At 46.0% G+C, this 12,136-nt stretch overlaps 1 protein-coding gene across 1 annotated transcript in view; it reads left to right on the top strand.

Annotated features, from left to right (window-relative positions):
* COPG2 (COPI coat complex subunit gamma 2) overlaps positions 1-12,136 on the top strand; it is a 38,420-nt gene that overhangs the window by 2,472 nt on the left and 23,812 nt on the right. Inside the window, exons 2-7 of the mRNA XM_061638037.1 lie at positions 2,415-2,467; positions 4,571-4,651; positions 5,726-5,797; positions 7,656-7,735; positions 9,808-9,883; positions 10,944-11,036. Coding sequence (XP_061494021.1) covers positions 2,415-2,467; positions 4,571-4,651; positions 5,726-5,797; positions 7,656-7,735; positions 9,808-9,883; positions 10,944-11,036 — 455 coding nt within the window. The remainder of the gene's footprint in view (positions 1-2,414; positions 2,468-4,570; positions 4,652-5,725; positions 5,798-7,655; positions 7,736-9,807; positions 9,884-10,943; positions 11,037-12,136) is intronic.

The following is a 12,136-nucleotide window of genomic DNA, read 5'->3' as shown; positions in this document are numbered from 1 at the left end:
ACAACAATAAAATAAACAGTTATAAAACAAAAACATTTACAACGGTAAAACAAGACAAGCATAAAAACAATTAAAAAGGGGTCCATATATAAAAATTTAAAACAATTCTTTATATAAAAACAATACAATCATTTATATATAAAATGTCAGATACAGATGCAGACCTGGATGCTTCTGGGAAGCCCACCAGCAGGGCATGAAAACAACAGCCCTCACTACAGTAGCCCCCACCCCTGGTTTCTGATAGTTTAGATTTACTGCAATATGGAGGCCCTTTTTAACTATGCTGAAGAATAGGTGCTGATATATGAGTCCTCCTCTGTGAATTTTTTGCATCCTTTTTTAAAAAACTGATGCTGGTTCAGGTTGTGTTTTTTTTTTTTTTGGCTAAGGGCATGCTTGAAGTTCCAGGTGTGCTCCCTGGCATGTCCTGCTAAAAATGATCTCAGTAGCAAGACTGAGGGAAATCTGCGTCTGAGACCCTAAAGAGCTGCTACGAGCTGTAGTAAACAGTACTGGACTGCTACCCTAGGATGAATTCCGACAGCTCAATGTCTTCAGAGCCACCAACCATCAGTGCATCCTGCAGCAGTGAATTCCAGAAGTTCATTACATGTGTTTAGAAAGGCCGTGGCTCGGTAGAGCACGCGCTTTGCATGCATTCAGTGCATTGCATGCTGGGAAAGGCCCCTGTCTGAATCCCTGGAAAGCCGCTGCCAGTCTTTGTAGACCAAGGGTGGGGAGCCTTTGGCCTTCCAGATGTGGCTGACAACTGGCTATGCTTGCTGGGGCTGAGCAACCTCTGGAGCTTATCAACCTCTGTAGGGCCAAAGGCTCCCCGCCCTGATGTAGACTCTACTGAGATAGATGGTCCACTGTCAGACTCTTGTCTAAGGCAGCCTCCTAAGGTCCTGTGGAGGGGCATGTTCTGTTGCCTCTCCTAAGCCTCCTGCCGTTCACTCTCATTGGGTGGCCCTGAACTGTAGTGTTTTGAGAGAGAAACACCTCTGTCTCTGGCCATCTCCGCACTGTTCAGGTGGACAGCAGTAAATGGGGAAGGAATGTTTTTTATATGAGAATTAAGACTGTCATACTCCACCTTGCAAACAAGCACACAGATGTGTTTTACAATCCAGTCTAATCTTTGAAAAAATTATATAAAATAAATAAAACCAGAGCATTACGGTAGACTGTCCTAACAAAGCCACTTTGCTAATGCGCTTTGGCTCTTAACATGGGGGGGGGGGGAATCAAAGAACTTCCCTTTTACCATACACACATCTGTCCCTCAGATCTGAATCCAAACAGTCGTTCGTATCTGTCCTTAGTGGCACAGGAGCTGATTGCACCTATAGCACCTGTGAGTGCCATGCAGAATGGCGAAATGATGACTTCAAGTTTTCTAGGAGCCTCAGGTGGCTGTCGCGTCTTTGTTTAGAGCAGGAGGGAGGCACCTTTGGCCTTTCAGATGTTGCTGGACTGCACCTCCCATCATTCCTGATTATTGGCCTTGCTAACTGGGGCTGACGGGAGTTGCAGTCCAACAACATCTGGAGGGCAACAGGTTTCCCATCTATGCTCTAGAACACTGTTCTTCAACCTTGGGTTCCAAGATGCTGTTGGACTTCAACTCCCATCATTCTTGGCCATTGGCTAAGCTGGCTGGGGTTGATGGGAGTTGTAGTCTGACAACATCTGGGGACCCAAGGTCGAAGAACAGTGGTCTAGAATCTCTCTTGCCCGCCATTTTAATAGGATCACGCACACAGTTACAGCTTGGGTTGGGACTGAGTAACTTTGTAGCAGGCCTAGGATGCTGTTCCAATGTTAAATTGCTTATATTTCATTCCTTGTTATCTTTATTTCCCCCTCACTGTCAAATTTAAATTAAATCAGGGCAGCGACTTGTTTCACCCGCATTTGTTATCTGCTTTAGGGTGTGCTTTCTACATCAGCTTGTTCTGTCAAGGAACCCCTCTATATTTGCCATAATGGGAGGGTTCTAGGACATGTGCTAGACCAGGCAAGGGAAACCTGCGCTCCTACAGACTGTGTTGGACTACTGTTAGCCCCAGCCAGCATGGGCAGTGCTCACTGAAGATGATGGGAGATGGAGTCGAAGAACATCTGGAGGGCCACAGGTTTTCCATCCCAGTTCTAGAGTGTGGGGTGCTGGGCAAGCCTCAAGCCTGTTGTGCCCTTCCATTGTCCTGTGAACGCTCCCGTGCAGTTGTATGTTGCAGAGAAAACTCAGTTGTGATGGGACGAGGCATTTTCCCCAAGGTGATTATCTGCCATTACTGATCTTCTCAGGGAGGTAAGCTTCCAGGGAACCCCCAGAATTGCCACCAGAGGATTTAGCTCCATCCTTGCTAACATCTGGATGTCTGCCAACACTATGTTTTATTTTTCAGGTAGTGGCTCCAACCCCTTCCAGCATTTGGAAAAGAGCGCTATCCTTCAGGAGGTACGGCTTACATCTTTCTTTACACCACCTCTTCTAGTAGTCGGCAAAGATCTCCTTTTTGAAATCAAGTCTGGAATCTGTAAACCAGAGCGGGTGGCCGCCTAGGACTCATGTTTCCTAAGGAGCCACTGCAGGCCCACTGAGTCTCTGAACCTTCCCTTTCCCGTTTGTGGCTATCATCCCTGGGCCTCCCTCTGGTGTGTGTGGCAGATGCTGGGATATTAGTCCCAACCACCATGTTTCCAAAAAGAAATTTGGCAGTCTGGACCAGAGGAATGGGAGCGTGGGATGGATAAGAGGATAAATCTGTCCAATCTAAACTTAATTAGCTTTGGGCTTGGATATGCATGCCTCAGGTGTGTGTATGCCATGGAGTCATTGGCCAGAGGGGTTTTCTGGAGTGCCAGAGATCCTAGTCTCACCTGACTGCACCTTGGGGGTCACAGTCACTGTGTAATTGGGATGTTGCCTGCCTGTATAGTTTCCAAAATATTTTGGAGCAGGATCAGTGTCTGGGCTCCTGCTGGGAGGAAGGGCGGGATATAAATCAAATAATGATAATAACACTAGTGCAAAAAACCTTTTTTCCCCTCCCTTGGAGACACTTGAAACAGCCTCCTTATAGCAATAGGATACACTCTCACATGGAGAGACTTTAGGCGGTATTCAGCTAAATAACTGTGCAAGCTAGTGCAGCGAGACTTCCTCCTGCTCTTCTTCACCTGTGCCATCCCCAAATCTGCTCCGGTGGGTTGGGGGAATCCCCAGAATAGATTTTAGGGGAAGGAGAGAGGGAGAGAACATGGAATGCTTGCCGTGGCGCTATGTCGAATACAACCCAGAAGTGGAAGCATGCTATGTACGGTACTCGGGCGCTTGTTGTCCTTGAGTTTGGGGTGAGCCTGGCTCCGCTGCAGCATTGGCACCACCCAGGCCTTGAATCATCAGTCTCATGTCCTGAGATGGGCCTTGCTGAATGAAGCTGCCTGGGATTGTCGGTGATAAGAGTTGTCTTCAAGCCCAGAAGGAAACAGGGAGTGGTATGCACCAAAGTAGCTCTGTTTTTTTTTAATTATTATTTTAATTTTATTGAGTTTGATTTACATATGTAAAAACTAAGAAAAAGAAAAGCTGATTTTCTCATAAACCCTCCCCTCCCCTACGTAAGTGGCCTTCCCACTGCAGCAGAAAATCTCGTGAATCATAGACAGTATGATATAAATCCAAGAGTTACACAAAAATAGCTGTCAATATACAACCGGATGCATACTTCCTCAGGACAACCATATGGAACAAAATACCGAAGGGACTCTCCTGTTATCATTGTGCCCATTTGTGTATCTAATAAAGCAATACCAATCTGTAGCAATGTAGTTCAATGTAGCTCAAGGATTTCTGTTTGTGCAGTGAAACTTCCTCTCCTGTGCACTCCCCCGGTGCCCTCTCCAAACCTCTGGAGGGTTCGGGGAAAACCCAAAACAGATTTATGGGGTGTGCATGGAGAGGATAGGAAGGGGAAGTTCTGGTGCATCAGGCCTTATGATTGGTAGGCAGCGTGAAGCCTCTAGAGCTGCCAGGCCTGGTATAAATAGTAGGAGCTTGGCCTACTGAATAGGACCGGCGCTTGCCTGATCATCAGAGGAGAATGTCCTGCCTGCTGCACTCTGGGGTGCTGTGTCAAACTCCAGCAATTTGGCCTGGGTCCGGAGTACACACCCTGCGGTTACATAGTTGGGCTCAGCTACCCACAGCCCTGACCTGGTCCTGACCATCTTTTTGCACGCTGCACTGGAACCCATGGCAAGGACTTGGCAGAGTGTCCCCGTTGCTTGGAAAGGGCAAAATGGAAAGGGGCCCAGCTACCTAGGTGAAGAGTAGCCATGGGGATACAACCCATCCCACATGTTTCAGGCCCGTAGTTTGTTCCTAGGGATTTATTTATGCTTCAGATCGTATGGCTGCTTAACCTTGGGGAGCTGGTCATTGAGCCTGGGTATATTGGGTTTTCCCATTTTGATGAAAAGGAATTTTAGTGAACAACAGAATTAAAATTCTCAACTTCCACCTTTTGCTTTCTACGCTATTCCTGTTCTTTGCACACAGGCACGCATCTTTAACGAGACCCCCATAAACCCAAGAAGATGCCTGCATATACTCACCAAGATCCTTTACTTGCTGAACCAGGTAAAGGCAGTGGATTTTGTGCGATTCAGTTGCAGCCTTTGGCTTATGAATAAACTCGAGTGGCTGGCTGGCTGGCTGGCTGGCTGGCTGGCTCAGGGGCGGGGATTGAGGAAAGGCCGTAGGTTGGTGTGAGACCACCTCCTTCCCCTCTCCCTGTGGAGCCCAGGAGTCTGGCATCCCCTGAGCCGCTCCCAGACACCAGCGGTGGCTCTTGGACGCGGCAGTGGCTCTTCCTCCATTCTCCTTGGCCTGCCAAGGCACTCTTTATTTATTTAATTAAGTTTTTGTACCTCTCAGTGTAATAAAAATTGCTAGCCAGTTTGCTTGAGAACAATAAAACACCTGTAGTCCAAAAATATCTGGAAGGCACTGGTGTGGAGAAGGCTGCGGTAATGTATTTAACATAGATGTGCATTAATAACCTAAAAGCTACAGGCTCAATACAGGAAATAATTAATAGGGACCCTCTTGTGGGAGATTTTTGTTTCTATCAGTGTTGTTTAAGATTATAGGGAGTTTGTTTTTGTGGTGTAGTGGTTAAGGTGCTGGACTACAACCTGGGAGACCCGGGTTCGAATCCCCACACAGCCATGAAGCTCACTGGGTGACCTTGGGCCAGTCACTGCCTCTCAGCCTCAGAGGGAGGCAATGGTAAAACCATCTTTGAATACCGCTTACCATGAAAACCCTATTCACAGGGTCACCATAAGGTGGAATCGACTTGAAGGCAGTCCATTTCCATTTTTTTTAGTACATCTCACATTTTACTCGCCAAGGGATGGGGAATCTGTGGTGCTCCGTATGTTGCTGGAGGCAGCCCATTTCCATTTTTATGTATTTGGATCTCTTTGTACTCTTGGGCAGTGAGTGCCCTTGGTTGGCAGGCGGGAGTAAGAGTCATATGAGGAAGAATCGCGCTTAAGAAGGCATGCCAGGCACTAGACAGTCCTTGGGTCACCCGCGGTGAACATGGCTGAAAGATTATTGGAGCTAAAAACAGGTCTTTACTGAACATGGTTAGTTTTTCATATGTGAAGGCTTAATTTTTTATGCATGTTAATTGCTCCTCTCCAGGGTGAACATTTTGGAACGACAGAAGCCACAGAAGCCTTCTTTGCAATGACCAGATTGTTTCAGTCAAACGATGTAAGTTTCTAATGCTCCAGGGCAGGTGATTCCCAACTCCTGTGTCTCTGGTTTCATGAAGAGCCATTATTATGTAGGATGAAAAAGGTTTTTCACAACAGAATATGTCTGAATTTAGCAGATCAAAATCTAAAAGAGGGCAGTACAAAGTAGGTTGTCTCTGTGTGCCAGGTGGGTGGCTGTCGTTTCTTTTTTCTGTCTTTAATTAAGAACGCAGGGTCACGTTTTCTGTAGAAGTTACAGCTGCCCTGTATTATCAGATCCGAAGGATGGGTCACACGCACTATAGCAGTGGGGCTTATCAGACTGTGTCGTAGCAGGCTTTTCCTCGGAGGTGACCCACAAATGTTTTAACGTTTCCTCTGAAAGCCAAACAACTTGGTACATGGTGTGCATTTGGAGGGTTTTTTGTCCCAGGTCTGGAACCAACGTGATGGAAAGAAAAGAAGCAAAGGTATACCGATGGACCTCCAGCAATCCTTAAGGTCCCTCCAGGGCTCCATTTCAGAGAAGCCAAAATAGACAGAGCAGGCAGGGAGAGAAGATGTGGCCTGCCCACTTACTTGCATAGGACTGAGTGGGAGAAGGCTGATGGGTGGGTTGGCATTGTTGTTGTTACATGCCTTCAAGTCGATTACGACTTATGGCGACCCTATGAATCAGTGACCTCCAAGAGCATCTGTTGTGAACCACCCTGTTCAGATCTGGTAAGTTCAGGTCTGTGGCTTCCTTGATGGAATCAATCCATCTCTTGTTTGGCCTTCCTCTTTCTCTACTCCCTACTGTTTCTCCCAGCATTATTGTCTTTTCTAGTGAATCCTGTCTTCTCATGATGTGTCCAAAGTATGATATCCTCAGTTTCTTCATTTTAATTTCTAATGACAGTTCTGGTTTAATTTGTTCTAACGCCCAATTATTTGTCTTTTTTGTGGTCTGTGGTATCTGCAAAGCTCTCCTCCAGCACCACATTTGAAATGAGTCGATTCTTCTCTTACCCACTTTTTTCACTTCGTGTGCACACAGTGGGGAGGCTGAGGGGAGGGGCTTGCAACTCTGCCTCCTCCCCTATGAACCCTTCCTGCACAGTTAGGTCTTCAGTGAAGGCCGTGCTTTGCAACCCACCACCAGAGCTTGGAAAAGTTACTTTTTTGAACTACAACTCCCATCAGTCACAGCCAGCATGGCCACTGGATTGGGCTGATGGGAGTTGTAGTTCAAAAAAGTAACTTTTCCAAGCTCTGCCCACCACCAATGAGTGGTGTTGAGTGGGAATATGAAATGGTGTCTTCTTGGTACTGAATCCTGGCTGTGGGACTCCTAAACCCAGGAGACCCAGCTAATGGCCTCTCTCTCTCTGTCTTTAGCATACACGCCAACACTTCTGATGTGTGCTTGGTCTAGGCCAGGGGTAACCAGCATGATGCTGTTGGACTCCATTTCCCATCACCAGCCAGCTTGGCCAATGGTTAGGGATGAAGGGAGTTGTAGTCCAGCAACATCTGGAGGGCACCATGTTGGCTACCCTGGGTGTGTGTAATTATGAGTTGATGTTTACAAATCCAAGTTCTGCTGACAACCTGATATTGCAGCTTTTGTCTTGGCTCTTTGTTTTTATGCATCTTTATTGGATGTTTTAAACATGGTCGTTAGCCCCCATGAGGGTCCCTTCATTAGGGATGGAAAGGCAGGACCCAAATGCTTATGATATTGTCCATTCCCCATGGGAAGCTCCGCTTAACATCTTGAAAAATGAGCATGTCTTTTAACAGACAGTTCTTGCCCTCTCATACCTTTGATAATAGTTGGTGTTTTCATGGTTAATTTCTTGGGGATTGTTTTTATCTTGTGTTCTCCACAGCAAACCTTAAGGAGAATGTGTTACCTTACTATCAAAGAGATGGCCAACATTTCAGAGGATGTTATCATCGTCACTAGCAGGTACAGATGTCCTTGTGTCTGTGAGTGTTGACTCTCAAGTCTTTCTCCTGGCATTTGGCTGGCATGGATGATACGGCTTCAGTCAATAGGGCTAGGTTAGACAACTATCAAGCCCTTCCTGTTGTGGTAAGACATTTTGTGATGCGAACCCCGTTTTCTCCATCTCTAAGGACCGCTTCTTCACACACAGCGCAAAGGCAAACCTGTGTTTGCCACCGAGTGCCACTTGTGTTTGCTTCCTGATGAGTCAACTAACTTGTACAATTTACATCAGGGGTGGGGAACCTGTGACCCTCCAGATGTTGTTGGACTCCATGTCCCATCAGCCCCAAATAGCATGGCCAGAGGTCCGGAATGATGGAAGTCGGAGTACGTGCTCTGTCTCCATGGTTGGAGGCAGGTTGCTTCTGAATAGCAATTGCTGGAAACCACAAGAAGGGAGAGTTGCTGTTATGCTCAGTTCCTGCATTTGGGCTTCCCATTGGGGCATTTGGTTGGCCAGTGTGAGAAGAGGATGCTGGACTTAGATGACCCCCCTTTGGCCTGATCCAGCGGGGACCTTCTGATGTTCTTACAACTACTTCTGGAGTGCCACAGGCTCCGCATCCCAGATACACAGATTTGTAGTCATGTCATTGTCAAACGTAGACTTTACATTTTAAAGTGTATACTTGGAGGCTTTGAGGTGTACATCTGAAAATGCAGGTAAATGTTAACCCTCAGTGACAATGGTCAAGCTTCTTCTGATAAGGCTACCCACCTCTGTCATACCCCCTTTAGCCACTTTCTTTCCAAAGCCAAAGATTTGTTTGGGCTTTCCTTTTTTGTGAAAAGTACCCCACAACCAGATTTTTCTAGTTGCTCTTCCTTTCTCCACCTCCAATACTATTTTTGAATCAGGGTGACCAAAACCATACGCAGTATTGTAAATGTGCCCACTAAATGTGGTGACATCGGTACAGAGCCCTTAATTAAAACCCAGAAAGTCTTGTAATGGCAACACTTTCTGAAGTTGGAATAAACCCGGCATCTTAAACTGGTTGGCATGCAATTTTTTTGGAGGGGGGGGGGTTCTGCTTCCATCAGCCTGGCTATATTTTTTTCTCTCTCCCCCCACATATTTTTTCAACAAGAAAGAAAGAGACATGAAGGGAGCTTGGGGAAGCTCATGGGGACATTTCCAGACCTACGGAGTCTGTGCTTCCCCAGTTCATCCACATATCTATGGAAAGAATCCAGCACTGTCCAAAGTGTAGGTGCACTTAACTGGAACCATGATGAAAATATTTGCACTGTTCAGTGCCTTTTGTAACATAAGCCTAGAAAATGGAGAGTTAATTAGACGTTAGTCTGAACCAAACCAGCTTCTGATTTGGAGTGGGATGATATCTGAAGGAACATTCATGGTTTTCTGCGCTTCTTCTTTGTTTCAAACGGATTTTCAGAAGTCCCTGTCAGATTTTGCCTGTAATTCTTGTTTTCATTTATTTTATTTTTATTTATTATGACATTTGTATCCCACCTTTCCTCCAATGAGCTCAAGGTGGCATACAAACATGGCTCTCCCCCTTCCAATTTTATCCTCACAACGACCCTGCGAGGTAGGTTAGGCTAAGAGACAGTGACTGGCCTGGCCTGGCCAAGCTGGGATTTGAATCCTGGTCTCCCAAGTCTCATTCCAGCACTCTACCACTACACCACACTGTTCATTTACATCGTGCCTTTCTATCAAAGTAACCAAAGCAGCATGCAGCATAATCATACAATATAATCAATGCATGTAACAACTACTTTTTGAAAGCAGTAACAACACCTAATATGACCAAACAAAAAGGCACAAACCTTACAGGTAAAAGGCGTCTCACATTTAAACTGACCTGCAAGCGGCAGACAGAAGTCTGGTTGCCACATTTTGTGCCAATCAAAGCTTCCGGGCTGTCTTCCAAAGGCTGCCCCACATAGAATGTGTTCCAGCCATCCAGGTAATTGACGCATGGGTGGCTGAAGCCCGCCCCGCCTGTTTTCTGCAAAAAAAAGTCTGTGTTAATGGAAGCTTGCCTTAACTGTTCTAGCTTGACCAAAGACATGACGGGGAAAGAAGACGTGTACCGAGGGCCTGCCATTAGAGCGCTCTGTAGGATCACGGATGTAAGTACAGAATCCTTCCATCGTGAAAGGGGCCTGACAGGAGGAGGAGGCGGCAGTGCTTGGAACAGTTGGCCCACAGAGCAGGTCTTGCGGTTCTGCTTAATTAGCGTCAGATGTACCCTCTCTCAAGTGCCCAGAAAGGTCCCCCTTATCCTCCGAGCCATTCTTTGCACAGCCTGAATGATGTGGAGGTTCAGCCTTGTCTGTTTTCAGGCACGTTGGATGGAGTCAAACAACATGATTATCTATGAGATGATTACCATTAGCCTTATAGTAACCTGGCCATTTGAGCTTTCACTGGCAGTTCCCACCCCACCCCGATAACCTTTTAGAATGTGTACAGACAGTAGCAGGGGGGAGCAGTCGCTCCTTTACAGTTCACTGAACTTTATGAAGGGGGGGGTGTTTCACCCACCTCAATTCTCTCCAACATACTTCTTCACCCTGGCCTTTGATGTATATCTTTAGGACCCACCTTATTTTGTGTGACATTGTTTAGGTTGTTTTTAACTCTTTTAGTTACGTATTTTAAAATGGTTGTAACCCACCCTGGGATCTCTGGTGAAGGATGGGTAATAAATTGTCATCATCATCATCATATGTACTCTGTAAACCAGGCTTAGCTTGTTTTGCATACTTTTATCTCAGTGTTACTGACATTTAGCATTTAAAAGATTTTTTAAGTGTTACACTTAGTAAAAATAATTTTACTGCCTGTTATTTTTGTTTTTTAAATTAAAATGCAATAGATGGTTTTTTAAAAGGCTCGGGGCATTTTGGGAAGAATGGGAGGGTGTGGCTGTGGTGGAAGGAAGCAGTGCAAGGCCCAGAATCTTGACCTATCAGACACTGCAGCTGTTTGCAGGCACTATTTCCACAAGTGTGAGGACTAGAAGCTTTTGCTTTAAAATGGAAGGTGAGCTAGTTAGGAATTGATGCCAGATACCAGGTGCTGCCTAAATGCAAACAATCCTGAGCAGATGTAAATTCTGTGTGTTTGCATCTCTGGCCAACATACGGCTGGAAGAGCTTCACTCTTGATCTCTCTTTCGGTTCCCAGGGCACCATGCTGCAGGCCATTGAGAGGTACATGAAACAAGCCATCGTTGACAAAGTCTCCAGTGTCTCCAGCTCAGCGCTGGTGTCTTCCTTAGTAAGTGAAGAAATACGTTTATTGCGGCTTTGTTGGATTAATTATCACAAGGACGGGGCTGGGTATGTGACCTTAACAGCTCAGCCTTGTTGATACCTTGGCAGCCATGTCTCCTTCAGCAACTTTTCTGTTGGCCAGACTGTGTTGCACACGCTCTGTTGCTTTCTGCACCTTTCCCCTGGTCCAGTCTCGCAGTGAAATGTTTTGCCGGGAGCCATTTAAGTTCTTAATGCTTAATAAGGATTGATGCCACCTCCTCCCTTGCTCCAGCAGTAATACCAGCTCTCCCTTGTTGCCCTGGCTTTGCATGATTCAAAATACAAGAAAAACAAATGTTGGAAGATTCAGGACAGACAAAAGGAAGTACTTCTTTACTCAGCGCATAGTTAAACTATGGAATTTGCTCCCACAAGATGCAGTAATGGCCACCAGCTTGGACGGCTTTAAAAGAAGATTAGACAAATTCATGGAGGACAGGGCTATCAATGGCTACTAGCCGTGATGGCTGTGCTGTGCCACCCTAGTCAGAGGCAGCATGCTTCTGAAAACCAGTTGCCGGAAGCCTCAGGAGGGGAGAGTGTTCTTGCACTCGGGTCCTCCTTGCGGGCTTCCCCCAGGCACCTGGTTGGCCACTGTGAGAACAGGATGCTGGACTAGATGGGCCACTGGCCTGATCCAGGAGGCTCTTCTTATGTTCTTATGTTCTTAAATCCTGAAAGCATGTTGCTGGTTGTTAAACCTGTTTCTGTATAGTTTAGGGTTACCTAGCAGTGCAGTGGTGCCGTTAAGCTCCTCCCCTGGTGTCTGTGAAGCCTCTGAACTGTCCCCACTTCAGTGCGCACTTCATCACAAGGTCTGTCACACAATGGACTGAGGACCTCGCTGCCGTAGCTGTTTGAACATATTTCATACAGACATCAGTTTCAAGTGGAACCCTATTTGGACACCTGGAAGGCTTATATTAGCTTATATGCGTAATTCAAGATATGTGTACTGATAGTTATTGTATCCGTAATGTAAACAGATAGTGATTTACTGTTGTTGTTAGTAATATTCATATATTATTTCTTTTTCTTAATTTTTTTGTATCTTAAATTTTT

Source organism: Rhineura floridana, chromosome 8 (assembly GCF_030035675.1).
Source record: "Rhineura floridana isolate rRhiFlo1 chromosome 8, rRhiFlo1.hap2, whole genome shotgun sequence".
Taxonomy (NCBI): Eukaryota; Metazoa; Chordata; class Lepidosauria; order Squamata; family Rhineuridae; genus Rhineura; species Rhineura floridana.
The sequence above is the reverse complement of the archived record's forward strand: the minus strand, read 5'-3'. Positions and strand labels throughout refer to the sequence as shown.